This window comes from Oreochromis aureus, linkage group 22, assembly GCF_013358895.1.
Source record: "Oreochromis aureus strain Israel breed Guangdong linkage group 22, ZZ_aureus, whole genome shotgun sequence".
In the NCBI taxonomy this organism is placed as follows: Eukaryota; Metazoa; Chordata; class Actinopteri; order Cichliformes; family Cichlidae; genus Oreochromis; species Oreochromis aureus.
In genome coordinates, this window is record NC_052962.1 from 7,747,528 (window position 1) to 7,768,480 (window position 20,953).

Sequence of the window (20,953 nt, forward strand, 5' to 3'; positions counted from 1 at the left end):
AAACTCATTAGTACAGCCGTGGACTTTGAGAAAACCCTCGCGATTTTAGATAATCCTGCTAACCTGAGTGTGTTTGTGTGTTACCAGGAATCGGGGAGCGGAGTGCTTTTGGAGTCTCGGGGTTGGGAACAGGAGTTTTTGGAGTTGCTACTTTTTACCTTTCATGGACATCTGCACTGTGTGGGATTCAGGGAGGATCACCACGGGGCCACAGTGCTGGGATTTGTATATAGCTGTGTTGTTTTTCAACTCACTGTAAATAAATCCACTGTTCATCATAAGAGTCCTGTATTATGGTCCTCCTTTTCACTGCTACTCCACAGTCTGCCACCACATTCTGTGACACTAACCTATTTAATCTCTTAATATCCAACAGATCTCTAGCATTTGGGTTTTGCTGTGTTTAGCCATATGCTAACCAACCACATCTTCAGAAGATTAGAAGTTAAAGTAGAAGCGTCCTAGATGCATTTTGGCCTGAAAGCTCTTCTTTCATAAGCTTTTTAATTTGGCTGTACCAAACAGGAAAAACATCCACAAAAAACTGAATGTTAACCCAAGTTGACCCTTAACCTGTTGAAGCCTCTTGGATATTAAGTATTTATGAACACAGGCCCTTGTCAACAAAAAATAAGATGTAACAAGTGCCTTTAAGTTTGTAACTTACCAAGCTGCATGGTGCAAGTTTTTCAAAAAACGATATTAAAGTAAGATTTATACTGATATTCCATTTACATTGTATTTGAATTAAAATCCAATGTTTTGTGGACTGATTCATCCACATCAACCTCTTCTCTATGTCACCTCCCATTGTTGTTGTTAATAGATCATTCTAACCACTGTTAAAGTTAGTATATATGAACATTGGTGTGGGTTGTAATTAAGGAGCAACCTCCAGGGTGGAAAAAAAGAAGCCTTCAAGAAAGATCCAAAAACTGCAACTCCTCTAACAGCCACTTGAGGCTAGTTCCCACACTGAGTCCTGTAATTCGAGAGGTTAGAGATCCTGATAAAGTATCAGGGTTTCAGACTGACTTTGGGTTCCTGTGTTTTCACAAGGCTTTGGTCATGTTACATTTTCAGTATAGGAAACTTTGCCAGAATAACTGTTAACTGTCAGTGACCAGGTGGATTTTCTGAAGTTAATTTATCCAGATTATTTCAACACTCTCTCACTGGAGACTCACTGTAACAGGATTGGTCTACGAAGAAGTGTTAGCATACTAAGCAATGCCGAGTCATATTGTGTCAGACAAATCTGTTTTGAAACTGTGTAACTGAGCCACGACGTGAATCATTTCCCTGAGGTATCATATGAGAAACAAACACACTGAGAGGGAGAACGCAGCCTCGAGGTACGTTGTCAGTAAATCATTTTGTGTTTAATACTCACAGGAGCGCCAGGACTGCCAGGAGGCCCTGGAAGACCCTGGAGAGATAAATAAAAGAAGTCAAATAAGGGAGAAAAATACTCACTCTGTGCTAATGGAAGTAGGAAATACTTACATCTCTTCCATCTCTGCCATTTTCTCCTGCTGGCCCTCGGGGGCCCTCTGGGCCAGGAGTACCTGGGGGGCCTGGGATTGATTTTTCAGGCTGACAGAAGAGACAAACAAACAATTAGCATATTATCACAGAAAACTTGAGAAATGTTAGGTAACTGAATTTAAATGTTCAATCTAAACACTTGTGTAGAACAGAAGATAAAGTCTTTTTCAGCATAAACTTATAATCTGTGGAAATTATCTCTGTGCCACCTGGTTTTAAGTTACTTCTGGGCACATGATTTGATGTACAAACGTAAGAATGGTCAACCTATGCAATGCTAAAACAAATAATATCACCACCATTTATTAGATATAGAACAAAGCATTGAGGCAATTAGGCAACTGAAGCACTGAAACAGATTATTGGTTTAAAATCACAAAGCAAAAAGAAAGTAGAGATGAAAAATAAATACCTCAGCATTGGCATACATCTGAAGAAGCAAGAGAAATCAGATAAAGGGAGAGTTAGTGAAAGTAGTCACACCACCCTCACCAAAAGTGTCAGCAAAAGCGCTCTGGTTCACAACAACGGCAGTGAGTGATGTCATGCTGTCATTTAAATACAAAGCCCCGTAAACAGTACCCACACTCCCCGTGTTAGCCTGAGAGCTAATAGAGTGCACCAGGGCAGGAAATGAGTCTGTCCACAGGGTGTACAATCAGTCACATTTTGATGAAAGTGATTGAATTAAAAAAAAAAAAAAATTCTCACTAATCCTAATTCATTGCACGGCAGAGTTCACAGAGCACGAAATGTGAGACTGCAGAGTGGCGTTTTCATCGCAGGCAGCCATCTCATTAATCACAGTAGAAATGAAACATAATATTTAATTATAAATCCCATAAATGTAGAAAAGCTTTCTACATTTATCAAATGCTTCCTGATTTTGGATGATCCCTGACCACATTAATGCCTCATTCATTAAAGGACACGATTGGAGTATAACTGCTAACTACTATTTGTTAAGTATATTAATGGTAATATACATGTAACATGTCTCTGAGCTCTTGCTTTCGCACTGATTTCTTGGCAGTGTATGAAACAGAGAATAACTGAGACACATTGTTGAGGTAGAGAGTAATATTCCCAGAGTTGGAAAATTTAGTAAAAATTGAGTCAACTGCACAAGGAGTAACTATTCCTATACTTTAGTTTTATTTTTACATATAAGTTTTAATTATGCTTTTTTTTAAAACTCTTTCTTGCTACATCCTGTGTAGTTAATTGCTCATAGTAGCACTGCATGTGTCTGACTGTATACAGCAGATTTTCAGGAGAAAAAAAAAAAATCACACTGATGATATAATAAAGGGCTCAAAACCTCATGTATCAATTATGATGCACTTGGTGTAACAGGATTAAAGTTACTCTTTTTCCGCAAATAAAACTGCATAAAGATGGCTGTTTGGTTTCTCCGTTAAATACATACATTTGTTTTAAGGCTGTTTTTCACCTTCTGAAGTTAGCTCCCCTTTAAATATTGCAGTTAACTGTGGATATGCTTTGCTAACCAAGTTAGCAAATTAGGTAATACGTGTTGACACTAGCTAACAATAAAAGCAAAAATGCTTACATCAAAATGCTGAGTCCCGGCACCAGTGGGTGGTGTTACAGTTTATATATATGGTCTGTAGGTTTAAAGTAGCTCCTAAACAGCTCTTCCTCCAACAAATGTTTGTAGGACAACAGCTCAATGTTGACAATAAAAAATAAAGAGCTAAAAGTAAAACTGCTGGCGAGGTGTTTGTTACATTTCTGCAGCTCTGTCTCAGCATTTCTGCCGCTTCCCTTCAAAAACACTGGAAGCTCCATCAACCTGAGTAAAACCACAAACCACAACAGATGCTGAGCAGATCCTTGTCTCCGCTACTGTACCTCAGAGGGAGGCAGCTCATTGCAGCTTTCTCTCTGGGCTCTCTTTGGGTCGCAGTGTATCAGCATCCACTGGAGCTCAAACTGTAAAAAAGACATGGTAACATGTGGAATTATTTTCACAAGTGAAACTGAGAAAACAAAGGGCTTTGAAATGCTTCTTCGTGGTGCTGTTACTTCTTTGTAGCTTGGAATCAATGCCGTCTATATGGGTTGTTGAGCTTGATTTTCCACCAATGTGATTTTCTGCAGGGATTAAGTCCCCCCCCCCCATCCTTTTTTCCTACTGGGACCCAGCTGAGCAGATTTGCCGTGACAGCAGCACTTTAGAATTATAGCAGAGCTCAGCACGCACATAAACCTGAATGTGTTGTTCACAAAGAGCACAATTTCCCTGATAATGCTCGTAAGGAGGGTGAACATTATTAAATAGAGCAGGCAGTTCTCCATACTTGCTTACCACTACGGAGGCGTTGGGATCAGCATCCAGCCTGCCAATAAGAGTGTCTCCCTCTGTGTTGATAGAGCCTTTGCCTTTGATGGGTTTCTGATCAACAGGCTGGCAATCCACATACAGCGTGACCTGGTCGTGCTCTACGCCGATCATCACCTTATGCCACTTGGTGTTAAAGAGCACAGAAAGGCCGGGGAAGGTGACTGTCTGCAGATTTCCATCAGGGCCTGTCAGGAAGTACTCCAGAGCCTGCTCGTCGCCATTCAGCCGTAATCCGGCCTGCTTATAGCCATCTTCGTCAACTATCTGCCAGATGTTCCACACCTTGCTCACTGTGCTCTTGATCATGCGGAAGGTCGTCATGAAGGAGTACTCGTCTGGGAAGCCGCGAGGAAAGTTGAGTCTGAGGGGGAAGTGAGGAGCAGGGGTTCAAATCCTCTGGTTTCTGCCAATCACACCAAATGCACCGCCACTCACCCAGCCGGATTAAAACACTCAAAATATCTCTGATGTCAGAGTTAATTTATGATCAGCACTCAGCAAAACTACCATCAGATCAAGTGCAAGACTTGGGTAAAAATAACTCAAAGCCCTGTCGTCATTGTCTTTGAGATTCAAATTAAAGGCACACACTTCAAAGAAACAAAGAGAGGTTTTAAGGTGTGCTATTATATCACAAATCAGATACTGTGAGGGAGGCTGTCTCAGTGCATAAATCAGTAGCTCAGTCACAATATGCTACCCTGGTTAGCATCCAGACTGCTGCTTTCTGTGTTTTTGACAAGCCAACGTCTCGGTGGGTGGTGCATTCATAGATGGGCGCTACAGCCCGACTTTTACCACCTAGTAAATGACTAAGGTGAGGTAATAAAAAACCCAATAAAACAAATGAAGAGCTTTCTCTTCAGCTAAGTGCCGCGAGTATGTGCTGCCTTTGCCCTGCAGACGACAAGAGCAGGAGCGCAGCTGAAGCAAAGACTTCAAAGCACAGCCTGTGCGACTGGACTTGTGAGGTGGGGGGATAAACAAGTATTTACATTTAGCATGACTGAACAAAGGGGCAGAGATGCAGGGTGCCAGCAACTTACATAAGAGCTTCGAAGGAAAGCTGGCCTCCAGGAACAGATTAGCCAAAACAGACTGGAGCAGGCAAGCTGGGAAACAACAGGAGGCATCTCTGCTTACGTAACATTTTGTTCTAGGACAAGTTACTGGAAATTAACCTGTAACATTTGCCAGGTTATTGGGCATCTGGGGTTAGGGTTAAGATCTTTAAACATGAGACTTCAAGTGGTTTCTAAATAAATGGACTGATGAGCCTGTGGCTATAAGAAACCCCAGCTGTAATCTTGACCCGACACGCGTCTGCAGTGAGCCGGTCCATGTTAAGAGGCTTTGTCACCAGGGAAATCTTGATATTTTAGTTGCTGTAATGATCAGGTCCCCAGGTTTACTATATGTCCATTTTTGACAGGATCCTGGCCACCATCTGGACACGCAGCTGAACACTTTCTCTAACATCTACTTCAGTTCTGCTGCCACAACACCTGCATTCATTTCAGATTCCAGCTCTTTATTGTATCATATTTTTTATTACCTTTTGAGCTCTTCACCCACTTCACGTTTTTGTATTTTTCTATTTCTATTATTACTGAATGGCTTCTTTACTGTTTGGGCTGTGACACTGACATATTTATTTTATGGAGCTAAGTTGTTTTTCATGTTTTGTCTGCTTTACCACAGTAAACCCAACCTTTGGCATAAATAAAGCAATTCTTCTTCCATAAAATCATCAAGAAAGGTGGAGGCTAAACTATTCCATGTGCTACATGCCAAACTGATAACTGGTATTTCAGGTACGATGTGTTGTTAGCAGACAAACCCCTTGCAGGAGGAGGGGTTCACCTGGACAGGTACTCTAACACAGGCCAAACACAGAGACCCATGGCTTTGGGCTGTGGCAGGAAGCAGGAGTAGCGGGAGACAATGCAGAGAATATTCTAGATGCTAACAGACTCAAACCCAGGACTTTTTTGCTGTGAGGCAACAGTGTCAACCACTGAACCACTCAGCCACCCTGCTGCAGGTCTGTTCCCATTAAAAGTAATCTGTGGCTTCCCACTATTGACAAGTGCTTACTTATATTGGATTGTCAGAGAACTGGTGTAGTGACTGCGATCCATTAAGAAAGCCCCTGAGAGTGGGTTCTTAGTCTCCCAGGTAGGATTCCACTTAGCCTCCAAATAATGCCCACTGTAGTTGTGTTTTATTATTAAAAGGACGGACAGGAGTAATTACACTAGAAGCATTAAAACAAAACGTGACAGCCAACGGGAAATATTGAAGCCTTTCTCACGCTTCCCACCACACAAACAAACAGGCAAGTAACACAATCTGTGTGCCTGTTACTGGAAATGATGGTTAACATGGTAATGTTTGCAGATCATGGTTAAAAAAGGATGTTTAAAAAAGTAGTCCTGTGCACATCCAGATTACTACAGCTAACCTTTAATTACAAACTAGCAAAGATCCTCACAGGAAGCCAGAACTGTTGTCAGTACATGATGTAGTACGCTCATACCTAACCGTCTGAAGGTTAGTACAACTTGAAGTTAGTTAAAAAAAGAAGAAGTGGTGAATTATGTTTTTTTCTCTTATGCTGACAAAACAGCTTCAAACAGGGTCTAAGTTGCTATTTCTCTGCACTCACTCAAACACATCCAAAAATACTCTGACTCTGTCTTTCTAAGAGATGCCAAATACGTCCTGACATGTTTTTTCCTCAAACAATTATACGCTGCTCGCCAAGCAGCAACATCTGTGTCAGACCTGTAATAATGCAACACCTGCATGAGGGCCGGTGCTGTTTGACATTTAAAAAAAGATCAGCTTCTTTAAAGATGCCCCTGCTATACTTACATAGTTGGAATTTGGAAGTTGGCCTCTCTGTCGAGGCGGTAGGCCACCTGGAGGTTTGTGGAGCCATCCACTTTCCTCACACCTTTCAGGGGAATAACATCCAGCTGGAACTGAGTGATCAGATCAAACCCTACATGGGATAGGCAGGATGGCAGGAATATTGAATGTCATGGAAGCAACACGTCTCAAAAACATTTCGATCGGGCAGTAAAAGGCTGGAAATTTTAAAAAGTAGCAAATATCACATATTGTGAATAAAACATGGGTTTACAATGGCGTCCCCCAATCCCTGGGCCACGGATCAGTACCGGCCCGTGAGTCATTTGGTACCGGGCCGCGAGAGAAATTTATGGTTTTCAGGGTTTTTCTCGGTTTTTCTCGTTATTTTTTGTAATCGTTTTTATCAGTAACTCGGTTTCCCTGGGCCTTTTCTCGTGTGTTATGAATGGTTTTATTTTGTTGTATTTATCCACGACACCTTAAAGGCCGGTCCGTGAAAATATTGTTGGACATAAACTGCCCGTTACCCGTGTGAGTAACGGGCAGAGCAATTACATTCTCTTCCACTAGAGGGCAGTACAACTACCTGCTCTAATTAAATGGGTTGCCAACTGCCAGTAAAGCAGAAGAAGACGAAGAAGCAATTATGTAGTCATGCTGTAAGTGAGACAACGCAGCGCATAATAGCAATAGATAAATATTGTCCGTGAAGATGTTGTCGGTTGGGAACCGCTGGTTTGCGAGATTTGCAGATCTTTGCATACTGTTTGTCTTTACATTTTGCACATGTTCCAAAATATTCAGAACTGGGTTTGCAGTATTAGTGCTGATCCCATTAGTGTGAAGAGAACAATAGTATCATTAGCATTATGATCAGCACTGCACAGCTACTGTAAGTCTAAACATTTCAAAAACAATCATTTTGATTTCACTGTCTGTAAATCCACATCTACTCACAGTAATATTATAATCGTTAGCGGTTTTGTGTCACACCAAATGTCCAGATTTGGTGTGACACAAATCACTGATCACTACTATTCATGCGTGTAGTAGTGATCAGCACTTTGTTGTATAGCTCGTTTGTAGAAACAGCTTCCGGGTGCAGTGCAGCCTGTTTTGAAAGGAGGCAGCGAATCAGTTGTTACTTCAGCCTCTGTACATTAACTACATATGTTTGGTGTATTTACACTGACACAGTTTAACTTGGCAGGAGTTACAGGAGCTTGCATGGATAAAATATTAATGAGGTGCATTCACTGTATGGGGCAGGCTGATTTCCCATCCTTGCCAAATCGTCTTTCCATACATTTAAAGTGTAAACTCTTCCTTATGAACAGGATGTAAACAAAGATGCTTTTTACTTTATTGTAAACAACTTAAAACCACAGAGCAGCGTGTGAGCAGATGTGTAGGAGTAAACAGAGCAGCAGTGCCGAGCGGTTACAAGCTGCTGAGTTTGTATTGTTCTACAATTTTGTTAAACTCAAGTGGAACATTTTATTTGCCTCATTTGAAATCTTGAGGCATTAGGCAGCCCACCCTGTTCCTCCAATTAAACTCACCGCCTTCCTTTTCTCTTTTAGGGATTTTCTAGACTTGGATTTGTTGTTTTAAAGCTCCTGTTGTATATTTTCAAAGAGTGTCCCACTAAGTATTTTACCTGGAAGGTCATCTTGGCCACTTCTTATTGGCGGGCAGACAGAATCGCCATCCAGTCTGTTCAGGTCCAGTTCTGACGGGAGAAAAAGAAAAGAAAAAATCCTGCCGCACTTGTTGTTTGCTTGAAATATGGCAAGTCTTATAGATAATACTGGCCACTTTCATTCATTTGTCATAGACAGCAACAAAAGAGAAGCAAGGTCTGGATTAACATCACAAGGTTCATTCTGTTCATCTGGATGTAGCTGAAAATGCTACATCCAGATAAACAGAATCAGCCTTTTGGGATTTACTTAGCTGGATGATTGAGCATGCATTAAGACAGCTGCAGTTCTCAGTTCAGTTGCAGTTCAGACTAATCAAAGCAATGTTTGAAATTTATAATACAGATCTCTCAGCGCCCTGTTCAGAATATTCCATGAAGGTCAGAAACTACAACAGGTAGAAAAAGCCACATGTCATTAGGAGTATTTTAGCGGGGTAATATGGATGTGATCTATCAAAATTACAAGCTGCTATACATCCCACCACCATCCTATTTCTGCTTTCATCATTAATAGTTCACATTTATTCTACAATTTTATGTTCATAATAAAAGACTGGACAGGTTTTACATCACAACAGGTTTAGAGTTGATAGAGCTTCTGGTGAAAAACAGTTTCACTGTCACAGAAACTCTATTTGTGTGATGTGCCAGGGGAGGGCGCTCGCCCCCCCCCCGCAGTTGTTCAGGAGGAAATCCTCGTGAATAACTCTGTGAAACGAAGATGGTGAGAGCCAGAGGGGCTCCCCAGTCAATGACCTGACTCAGCTCATTTACAGCGAGCAGCGTGAACACAACACATCTGGAAGTCGTTCCCACATCCCCATTAAAACTGCTGAGAAATGAGATAAAGTGGTGAGACGATATTTATAATCCCATATTTACCACCGCTAAATACTTATCTGACTGTGCATGTGGGCCTCAAGTTGTTAAAAGTTACTGCTTGCCGCAGCGTTACGCTCAGAAAGCCAGTCATTAGTGCAACGAGCTGGAGATGAACCATAGTTAAAATGCCACGTGCATCTGCATGTGTGCGCCTGGATAATGAGGCAAATTCCACAAAGCGGTGCACAATCTGCGGCTGGTAATTTTACTTTTTGTCTGCTCCAAACAAGAGCGGGGAGTGAGTCTGCCGCGATTATCAGAGTGCACGTTTAATCCGATGTACTGCCACCACACAGACCGGCACAATATGTCAGTGATATACTATTTATGGCTTTTGATTTGTGACTTCTAATGATGGGTCTGACTTATCAAAGGTCAGCATTTGGGTGTTAACAGTAACCGTCTTTCTTTGTGTTTACAAGACAGAGTCACAGCAGTGGTGTAATCCATGTAAGATATGGGACTCGGATTTGTGTCATGTCAGGTGACGCCACACTGCGCTGTAATGTGACTTACGACCAAGAGCTGGAGTGAAGAGGAAGGACAGAAGAGCCACACAGATGGGGGAGTAAGCAGACATCAATAGATGGCACGGCTGCTTTCTGTTCAGGAATGATGGAGAAAAATCAGTATCAGTATCATAATCACAGGTGTCGTTCTCTTTGACTGAGTTTATAACACAACACATGAATAACATGGAGCAGGTGACCTCTGTGTTTTCTTTGCACTGCAGTTAAGATAAAGGAGAGAAAGAAAAATGCTGTATGTGATGTTGATGGTGCATGAAGTTGGAGAAATTGTTTGACAAATACCTTTTAGATTATGAATGGAACAAAGATTTTTGCTACATGAATTTAAGATCAACTGTATTTAATTTGGAGAAATCCAAACCTCAGAGCCATAGATAAATCAGTCAACTCACTACGTTACAGTGATCTATGGTAAATATTAAAGCTACTATAGTCATTTCAATTTTATTTCAATAAGGGGTTAAACCAGTGTTTTCCAGCCACTGTGCCACAGCACATAGGTGTGCCATGAGAAATGATCAGGTGTACTGTGGGAGATTATCTGGTTTCACCTGATTGGTACTCTAAGCCAGCGGGTCCCCAAACCCCAGGACACGGACCTGTAGCAGCCTGTGAGTCGTTTGGTACCGGGCCGTGAGAGTTGAGGCTCGGGTGTGAAATTTATGGTTTTCAGGGTTTTTATCGGTTTTTAACGTTATTTTTTGTAATTGTTTTTATCGTTAACTCCGTTGCCCTGTGTCAAGAGATGTACTCTAAGACACTTCTTCAGCTGAGAATCAGAGAGGAGAAACACACAGTTTTACTTGCATGCAAGGGCAGCCACAGAGCACTCGCACTTGGAGTGAGGGCTCCGAGACTCGCACTCTGCCACTGCCCTGGTCTTTATTTATACACAAGAAGAGTAATACAACAGTGAATACGTTTGTTCAGTGGAATGTTGATGCGTGAGCATGTGCGGATATGTGTGTGTGTGTGTGCGCGTGTGTGCGTGTGCCAGGAGAGGCTCCTCTACCTGGTACAAAGTGAAACTGCTTATTAAGCTCTTATCTAGCAGGTACTGCTCCTTCCCTGCATGATAACGGGTCACAGTGAATCAAAACAGTCTGAGTTATAAAGAGGTCATCATGCAGTATTCTATCATATGCAAACTTATATTATTAAAAGATTATACTGACTACTAAGTACAATTTTCTATTGACACCCTGGGTCTTTTCCTGTGTGTTATGAAAAAATCTTCTTTTTTTGGTATCGGTATTGTTTTTATTTTGTTGTATTTACACCAGTCTGTGAAAATATTGTCGGACATACACTGGTCAGTGGCGCAAAAAAGGTTGGGGACCACTGCGCTAAGCGACCCGCGTGAGAAACGGGCAAAGCAATTACATTCTCTTCCACTAGAGGGCGGTACAACTACCTGCTCTAATTAAATGGGTTGCCAACTGCCAGTAATGCAGAAGAAGACGAAGAACCAATTACGTAATAGTCATGCTGTGAGTGAGACAACGCAGCACGTAATAGCCAACTTAGCGACTTTGTCGCTATATTTAGCGAGTTTTCAGACCCCCTAGCGACTTTTTCTTAAAAAGTCGCTAAAAACGAAAAAGCGCGTATCGCTTTACTCTCAACAAGCAGCGGGTGCTGTAACACAGTCAGTTCTTCTTTTACTCTTTTACTCTTATGCTGTTTTGTGGATCACAAGGTTTAAAACTACTTATAAACACACACACACAAAGTAACTCCACCAGAGTGCCTATTTCGGATCACTTTTGCGGTCCAAGCCCGGGTAAAGGAGCAGGGTTGGAATTGTGACATTAAAAAAACAATAATTGCTAAAAGAAATTTAATTTGTAGTTCTAAATAAACTCTAAATGCATTTAGGACGTTTTTACTCACTTTATGTCTCTTCCACGATGTTATTTCTCTCTCCAACAACATAGGTTACAATTATATTAGCATGACCAATTATGCAAATTAGGTGATGACGTCATTTAGCGACTTCTAGCGACTTTTAGGACAACCAATAGCGATTTTCCTTACTGAGGAGTTGGCAACACTGATAGCAATAGATAAATATTTGAAAAGAAAAAGTAGTCAGTCTGACCTGGGTCCTGGAGGAAATCCGACCCAGATGAAGGCCCTAGCATGAGTTGTGGTCAGAAGAAAGCAGCATATCGGGGACAAATCGAACCAATTCCGCTATGCCTGGTGCGCGGGAAAAAATTATCAATATGCTTTTTGGGACATTTTTGTTTGGCGGTGTGCCGTGTGATTTTTCTTAAGGGAAATATGTGCTGTGGCTCCAAAAGGTTGGGAAACACTGGGTTAAAGTCCTTATATGTCACATGTGTTGCCATATAAGCTGAATGAAAAAGATGTAAACAGATTCCAAGTCTGAAAATTGACATGAACATGGAGCAGCGTTAAAGCTGGATTAATTTTAATTGCCACCAGGGGGAGGTAGCTAGGTTTTTAAAAACACTTCCAGTCATACTGAAGTGTATGAGCCCCTCTGACTTGGCCTCTGCAAAGGTTGTGTGTTGTATGCAAATGTCTAGAACAGGGGTCGGCAACCCGCGGCTCTTTAGTCTTTATTTTGCGGCTCCGCGTGGTTTGGGCAAATAAATTAGAAGTATTTAGCTGAAGTGTATTTTATTGGTGTTTAGTTCTTTTTTTAACTTGTAGTTCTAAATTGGAAGATTATTGTGATTTTGAAATATAAAAATAAAATTATATTCTCTTATTTTTTTTCATCGCTCAAAATAAGAGTCACAGTCGCTTAAGCCGGTGTACCCGCCTAAACGCGGTGCATTTATCGAGACTTTCAACCCCAGGTAGGCCAATTATGGATCTGGATCCACATTATGTCGGCAGCTGTTCTCCACCGTGAATTATGTTAAAAACAAACACCGCTCACGCCTCACAGATGACAGCTTACAGTCCTGCATGAAGATGAATGCCCCGATTTGCAGACGCTGTGCGCAAAAGTTCGGGACCAGAAGTCTCATTGTAAACATACCACGGCAGACCCGACGATGTTTGCATGAACATGCTTTTCAGCATCTCTTTATTGACCGCTTTTCACACACGGTTGCTGTACGCATACAGCCGGCTGTAACTTTTCAGCTCACAGCCCGACAACACAATAGCAGAGAGAGCACAGACTTTAAGGCGGCAAGGCGTGATTGCGGGTGCCGCTCAGGTGCGTCCAACTCCCTGCAGCGGCACTGCAGACCACGCCCCGCCACACACATTAAGGTGGTAAAATACATATTTAGGCAGAATTTTGCAAATATCTATTTTTCATCTTTTAGCAGCATAGTGCTTTTTTCCAATTATTTTTTAAAAGTCAGGTCAAGGCTCCAAAAGCCCAAAGGAGATATAAGGGAGGCGGCTCACAACAGTTTTTGTTTACTACATGGATCATTTTAGTTCAGCTGGGTGTCTTTCCTTTTGTTATATTTCTTTAAGAGTTCAAAATGCGTTAATTGCATAAATAAAATGTAATTTTCTCTGTAGCACTTCATGGATTTCATAAGCAACACACCTTAGTTGCTCTGTGGATTCTTTTAAAAAGCAGTTAAAAACCTTTCTGTTCAAACAAGCCTTTTGTTGATCTATGTATTTTATATTCTTTACATTATTTACATTTGATCTTTTACATTGTGTATAATGTCTATTGATTGTATTGTTTATTTTAATATTTGTGTACAGCGCTTTGTGACTGCCTGTCTGTGAAAAGTGCGTAATAAATAAACTTTACTTACTTACTTTAGTTGTTCACACAAAGCAGAAAGGTAAAAAAAAACAATATATACAGTGTTATCTTCATTTTAGATTTCAAAAAGTATTTGTGGCTCCCAGTGTTTTCTTTTGCGTGGAAACCGGGTCCAAGTGGCTCTTTGGGTGTTAAAGGTTGCAGACCCCTGGTCTAGAATCTTTTTGTTCATAGCTGTGTTTCATTGAGCATAGTTTCATTGTTCTAATGAAATGTTCTAGTTTGACTACAGGCAAACAAGCTGTTGGTGACATAAAGTGATAGATAACCGTTTTGTTATATATCAGACATATATTCTGTTAGTAAATGCATCACAGGGTTACCTCAAAAACTGTATGTCTAGAATGTCTACAAGGGGCCAGCAGTCAGCTTCACAGCGGATCCATTTAGCAAATTCGTTTAGAGAATTAATGATGTCAGAAAATAAGCAGCCTTACTAACTAACTCATTCATATTTCCTCAAAACCATTACTACAAGTCAGGGGTAAGCTGATCTCTTGATCGCTATGCTCAGAGGGCATCATCATGTGTTATGCAGGCAAACAAACTGTATTTCAATGGCTCCATCCACTCGTGCTTAACTTAAATCAGATCATTTCTGCCCTGCTGTCTCCGAGGCAAATTCTAATCTTTCTTATGGATAGCTTTCTCAATGAGGGCATGAACTTATGTGCATATTTACTAATTACTTCTACGAGCATCAATGAAATACTTCACCAAGACTTTCAATTGAAGTATCTCTCTATTTACCTAAATATTGCCAAAGGTGGCTGATATAAAGCAGTAGCTACACAGCTTTCTGAGGTAATCTTTCACAGCTGAAGTGTCTGAGCAGTGCTACATTTTGTTCACACTTTCACTTGTATTATCACACTCGCCTGCTTTAGCTTCCTTTATGTCTCCTGCGTTGTGACAGCTCTCTGCAGCTATTCTGAATCGTCAGCATGACTGATAGAGACAGTGAGGTCTCTCCTCTAAAGGCAAATGCTGCAGCTTGTCTAGCTGAGAAATGGATGAGGTTGTGGTGGTGTTACTGAGGGCGTAACCCACCTCTAGAGTGTGAACTCTCCTGCTAATGTGTGTGTTTGCTTGAGGAATATGTGCCAGTGTGTGTGCAGTGTCTGAAGAAATGACTAATGGCTAAGTCAGCAAGGCCTCTTCAGAGGAGGCGTTGGTCTCTAACGTTATGCCCTTCACGTTAAAGGAGCATCTTCAGAGCCCCAGTGGGCTGTCTGTCTTAAGCACCAATCCATCACTGTTCTAGACTAGTGCAGCTATATGGGGTTCAAATTTATGATTTTATTGTTATTTTAAACAGCCTGACATTTGCGAAAGATTTGGCAAGACTTGAGCAATCTTTCACCCTGCTTTCAATCTTTCAGCCTATGCTAACTAAGGTAACCATGTCTAAATCTAGCAGTCAGAGTTCAGTTGTTGTAGTTACAATAGAAGCTAAAAACGACAGGCTATTGGAAATATGTAGTGTTAATAGCAGATTTCTTTAAAGTACTGTGATAAATATTGCGTGACACACAAACAGTTTCTGTTGTGGCAGAAATATCTAATTAGTTTAAAGCAGCTGCTTTATCAGCTAAGTTTAACTTTTAAATTCTACTTTTTAAAGTTTTAATCCTACTTAAGACACACAACAACTTTGTGCAGTGGATAGATGTGTGTTTACTGTGCAATGCATGAATTCAGACACACTCACATAAAGTGCACCTAGTTTGATCTTGCAACACTCAACAGTCTATCTTTCTGAAACTGGCTTCTTGCGAGTAAGAGACAGTATTGATTCTTCATCTTACTCTCAGCAAGAAAGCAAGTAAATTTATAGCCCTGCATGTCAGAGAATTCCTCTAAGACAGGTAAGTATTTTCTTTGAAGTATGATTTGAGTTTTTCTTTGTTTTCCTTGGAGGATTTCTTCCTATAACTGTTCATCAAGCTCGTCTTCCATCAGACTATATTTAGCTTCTTCCTACAGTTCTGTAAACAACAACAGAAAAAACAGAAAGAGAAAGCTTTGCTTGATAGAGATGTTGGGAATGAAAAACTCCCTTTTAATAATAAATCTTTTATGGCCTACTTTGTCACCGACGAAACTGATAAAAATTGATGAAAAAATATAAACAGGTTAGAACTGAAATATATAACAAAACCCAACCTCTACCATCAGAAGACAAGACAAAACCTCTCTTATATTCCTATAAACATCCTTTCATGTAATCATTCTTTCAGCTCAGTTAGATAATGATATGCCCTCTCCTTTAACTCCTGACTGAATTCCTGATTCATCGTCTTTTGGCTTTTGACACGGTTGTAAGTGACAGACTTTCCCTTTGCTGTTGTGCATGTTTCAGTACCCCTTAGGCACTCCCAAAATGCTGAGAGCAAGCCAGCTTGCCAACTCTTGACATAATTAATGCTCTCCCATTTGTGTTAATTACCCAAGAATGGATCGCTGTTGGCCATGAAGCAACTGGCCATGTGGTTCAGTCATATTCAAGTTGACTGTAGCAGAAAATGTGTGGACAAAAACTTTGAGGAGTACAGTATCTATGTGAAAATGTTCAGTGCTGTTGAAGCCGGTGGTATTATTCAGATAAGAACTCTTTTATTCTAACAGCTGGAAGGGAAACAGCGAAGACGTGTGCATAGATGTGGTTGGATTAAAAGACAAACGTCTAATTTCTTTAATTTATGCTCAGTCGATTCTTATTACACCCATAAAGTTATGAGAAAGAGAAAATGGAGCCATTTCCTCCTAATAAATAAAGATTACAAATTTATTATTAGTTAGTGTGAAATGGCTCTGCATAAATTTGGAAATTAAAAAAAAAATTTTTATGAAGAGCCCTGACAGAAAGACAGATATTTGAGATATTTACCTCCTCAAACCGGAGACTTTGAGGGCCATGTTTCACACCCCCTCCGTGACGGGACAGGGCTCGGCAGAGAGGCGCTCAGTGGAGATGCAGAAGCAGAAGGAGCCGCGGTCATGAAATTCCCTCCCTTGAAGTCGGTCCTACCTGCGCATGTTGAGGAATTAACCGGAGTGGCACAGGGGATGCTCAAGCATTTTTGGAGGGCACATAAAAAGTTTGTTCAGTGGGCTCCTATTGGCCAGGGTTTTCAGGAGGTGGTGACTATGTTTTATTACCATCACTTAAAAAGATGCAGAAACCCATATGGCCTTTATGTGAAACACCTCTGCCCGCTTCTCTTCTTTTATGGTGCCTCCTAATGACATGTGCTGCATGCGTGTAATTCTCCTAATAATCATCGTCAAGATAGGGAAGGAGCAGCCGGAGAGTGATGAAATGTGGATTTCATAATCATGTTTACTTATCAGTTTTCCTGGAGAAGGCATGTTAGCCTGTAGCGCTGAAGAAAGCCTTGTTATTACCTCGAAGGGCCTCAGGCAGACACACTGTTTATGTTTCCTGCCTGTTGTGTAGTTGATTCTTTGGTGTTAGGTTCTTAGATCTTCTGAAGTGAAAACCAAAGACTATGACGTTGTTTCTTGCAGGAATACAGCTTTCGTTAGCATGCACAGGTATGCTGACATGTCTCACAGGGCTATATCGCCCAAAAATATGTCAGAGGAGGCAGGAACTGCTTGGCTCATAGGCGCAGATCTCTCTGTGGAAAAAAAAAACAAAAAAACACTTTTAACCACAATTGCACAAAAAAATGCTTTGGCTTTGACAAAATTACATGCCGCAGTGTGTTTTTATTCATAAGGCTGTTTATTTTTTTTATATTTCCCTGGGGTATATAGGTCTATTGATCCTGGCAACTGCTGTCCCTCCTATATGATGTGATATTGTGAATCAATAGCCTCACAGTCTTCTGATACTCAGTTTACTACCAGCAGTTATACAGTGTTTGTTACTATATCATATTTCACGAATCGATTGTTTGTGTAGCCACACCAACGCACTCATCTCAGAGAGTTGTAAAGGAAACACGAGACAGATATTGGCGCTCCTCAGAGATTCAGCAGAAAGATCATGTGTCCAGCCTGGATAATGAAGACCTCCTGCTCTCAATGAGACAACATGCACAGACGGTGCAAGGAGAGAGAAAGAGAAGGCATTTTGGGATGATCCAGCCATGAGACTCGCCACATGACCAGGCAACTTGTGATCTGGAGTCAGATGAGACCCCTTTTTTTTTTAAACCACTGAGGAAATCTTTTTTATACTCTGAGAAGTAACAAACATACACAGAAGCTTCAAATGTGGCCTCATTTCAAGTGAGCTAAAAGGCTACAGCATTGTTAGCTAATGAGCTAAACCGTAAGATAATAGAGAAGGTTTTGCTAACTCCACACAAAAGTCCTTACAGAAAATGCTAATGTTGTTTCTGGGGTGTAAAGTAGTGTAGTTTTAAAATAACCACTGGTGTCTCACACAATGTGTCTTTGGTAGCAGCAATTGGCACTTAAAGTTCTTTTACATGCACCGCTAATGCTGGGAGGAAGCTAAAGATAATGCTAACAAGACTAAATGCACTTTTCATTTAGTGGTGGAATTTAGCCACGATTAGCATTAGAGGGCCAAAAATCCTAAAATTATCTTTAATGAAAACAGCCAGTCCTAAAGTAAAGCTGTTGTAGCTGTTCCAACTATAAATACATATAAACATATAGTTAAAAAAAAGTCTGTGAAATGACAACAAAATGATAAAATACTGTATGCTTAGCTTTTCTATACTGGAAGTCTGCATGAGTGTAGTACTGTGGAAAGAACACATTTCTTTGTTCTGTCAAGTTTGTGAAATTCAGATGTGATAAACACATTTCGTGGATTATTGTTTTTGTTATTGGCAGTTTCACTTGATTTTTTTTGTTTTGTTTACATTTGGACTTCTTTTAACAGAACAGTATTTGGTTGTATTTAACAGTTTTACTGTTCAGAAAGCAGCAGGAAAATATTGCTTAGGGCCGTCAAACAGTTGTAGTTTTTTGCTTTTTACCAAATATTACTAATATCCAAGTGTGTGTAACTTTACTTTAGGCATAAAAGGTAATGAGTGTTAAGACTCACGCAATTTTCAACTTCATTAGTGACAAGGATTAAAAACAAATGCCTACATACATCTGTCAAATCCAACTTGAAAGTAGAATTAAACAAATATCGCATTTAATCACAATAATAAGCAATGCAAGCTTGATATTGGACTCTCAGAAAATTGGTGCCCTTGCTGTATAACCTTTGGAAATTCAGCCAGTTTTTGTTTCTTTTCCCAGACTATATAGTCATCTGGGCTCTGGCAACTGCCTGAAAAACAGAAAAAAAGAAAATCAATAGTGCTCCCCTTTTAATCAAGAGTGCTTGGAGCTTATGGCAGAATGCCACAAGAGAAAAGCAGCAATTGACTTTGGGTTTTTAAGCAGAAGGTGAAGCTTAGAACACAGGAGAACTGTTATCCAGCACTCACTTGGTGAATCAGAGACACAGAAGAACCAAACAAATTGTTAGAGGAAACTAATGCTCTGCTGCTGACAGCAGTTAAACACACAGTTGCCACAGCCAGCAGCTTATGGGCATTTTTATTCATTTGTTACATAATCCTCCCCTCCCCCTTATCTGACAAGTGATTAGTCAGTGAAGAGTTGTTTAACCAGGACAGATGGCTTTTTAATTGTACCTGATTGCCAGGAACAAGCTAGACAGTGGCTACTGTGTGAATTTATTGTGTCTTCAAGAAGAAAACCTAGATCAGAAATCCAGATTGTTGTCTTAGATGATCAAAACAATCAAACAGATGAGGTCGTCCACCTAATGATTTATTATGTTTTATTCTAGGGGGCAGAAATTGCTTACTTTATCATTTTGTTTGGAGTCATAGCATTTTTCAGCCATTTGTTTTGATTTTACTGCTTCTAACTTTACTGCTACGCTTCAATCTCCTCAGCAAAATCTCCATCGGGAGCTGTTTTTAGAAAAACCCACTTTTCTGCTAACCATTTTCAGGTAGGCTATGTTTACAACTAGTTGGTTGAACACAGTGGAGGATTTAGCAAATAAACTTATAAACACACAGCTGAAGTGTTGGTAGTGGGCAAAATACAGACAGGAGCATGCATCGGTTTTAGGGCCAAAAACTTGTGTGGAGCCAGAAAAATCTCACAGAAGAAAAAAATGGCATTGAAAACAAAACAAGTAAGGAAATCCTGGACAGTGTAAACAATGAACAACACTTTTGGGTCACAAATACAAAGCTAACATGGAAGTGCTGTACAAATCTTGTTCAGTGAGCAGTAGGGGGCGACTCCACTGGTTCCAAAAAGACTTCTGGTTGTAACAGACATCTGTGGGAGAAAGCCTTTGACTCCCATGCTCTGTGACCTCCATGAACACTTTCCTGATAAGTTTATGGGTTAAATTGCTAGTTTTAACCCATTACCATGGACTGGATCTACCCCAGATGCATAATGGATATGGCTAAGTAATGGATTCTAGTTGCACAACAAAATGAATGTGGAACATATCAGGACTGGAAACAATTTGGATGCAGTCATTTCCCAGTTCATTTGGCCCAGATCAGATACAGATCCGTTCATGTACGAGCTCATATGACCTGGATCCATTTTATAATTTTTTTATAATTTAAATTTAAAAATGTAAAAATGTTAATTTTTTGTGACTTTGTAAATTATTATTCAGGATATGCTCCTTGGCTAATGACTTGTCAGTCAGATCCATCCTTTGCTTTTCACATCCAATTCCAAAACACCACACGGGTACTGTAAAATATAATGTATGATCATGGCTCACATAATAAAACATATAAATAAAGAATTTCTTGCCTCTGTTTGAATAGGAATGTTGATTTAGCTTGTTAACATTATTATGGTAATACACATGTTGTCAAAGTTATGATGGATAAAAGAAACTTCCATCCACCCCAACCTCCATTCTATTCAAACTTTGTTGCTATATAGCAACCTCATTTTTAAAAATGATCATTATTATGTGCATCATAGAGGATAAATATGGGTTATAATCAAACCGCTTCCCCAAGAAACCTATGGTCTCCTATCAAACAGCTCTTTTCTGTAAGCAATTACGCATTTCCTTTTTTTTTTTGTCATTTTTATTTTTCTTTCCACTAAGCCCAACAGTGTGTCCAAATCACGTGACTTATTATTGCAATAACACTTTGTTTGCATAACAGTCACCCTTTTGTTTCTTACCATGGTAATTTCCGAGTGCACGGTTCACTTCAGCTTTTAGGGGGCCGGCTCTGACGTCAGCC

The 20,953-nt window shown here is 40.3% G+C and overlaps 1 protein-coding gene across 2 annotated transcripts in view; it reads right to left on the minus strand.

Annotated features, from left to right (window-relative positions):
* The window catches only part of LOC116321778 (collagen alpha-1(IX) chain), a 32,389-nt gene extending 15,628 nt beyond the window's left edge, over positions 1-16,761 (minus strand). The window contains exons 1-9 of one of the 2 annotated variants that reach the window (XM_039605191.1): positions 16,576-16,761; positions 9,897-9,982; positions 8,454-8,525; positions 6,794-6,923; positions 3,881-4,277; positions 3,424-3,504; positions 1,961-1,978; positions 1,507-1,596; positions 1,394-1,429 (exon numbers count right to left, since the gene is read on the minus strand). In XM_039605191.1, the coding sequence (XP_039461125.1) occupies positions 1,394-1,429; positions 1,507-1,596; positions 1,961-1,978; positions 3,424-3,504; positions 3,881-4,277; positions 6,794-6,923; positions 8,454-8,525; positions 9,897-9,982; positions 16,576-16,604 (939 nt within the window). In that variant the 5' untranslated portion in view covers positions 16,605-16,761. The remainder of the gene's footprint in view (positions 1-1,393; positions 1,430-1,506; positions 1,597-1,960; positions 1,979-3,423; positions 3,505-3,880; positions 4,278-6,793; positions 6,924-8,453; positions 8,526-9,896; positions 9,983-16,575) is intronic. The other variant, XM_031741719.2, reaches the window with a different exon arrangement.
* Between the last annotated feature and the right edge of the window lie 4,192 nt (positions 16,762-20,953).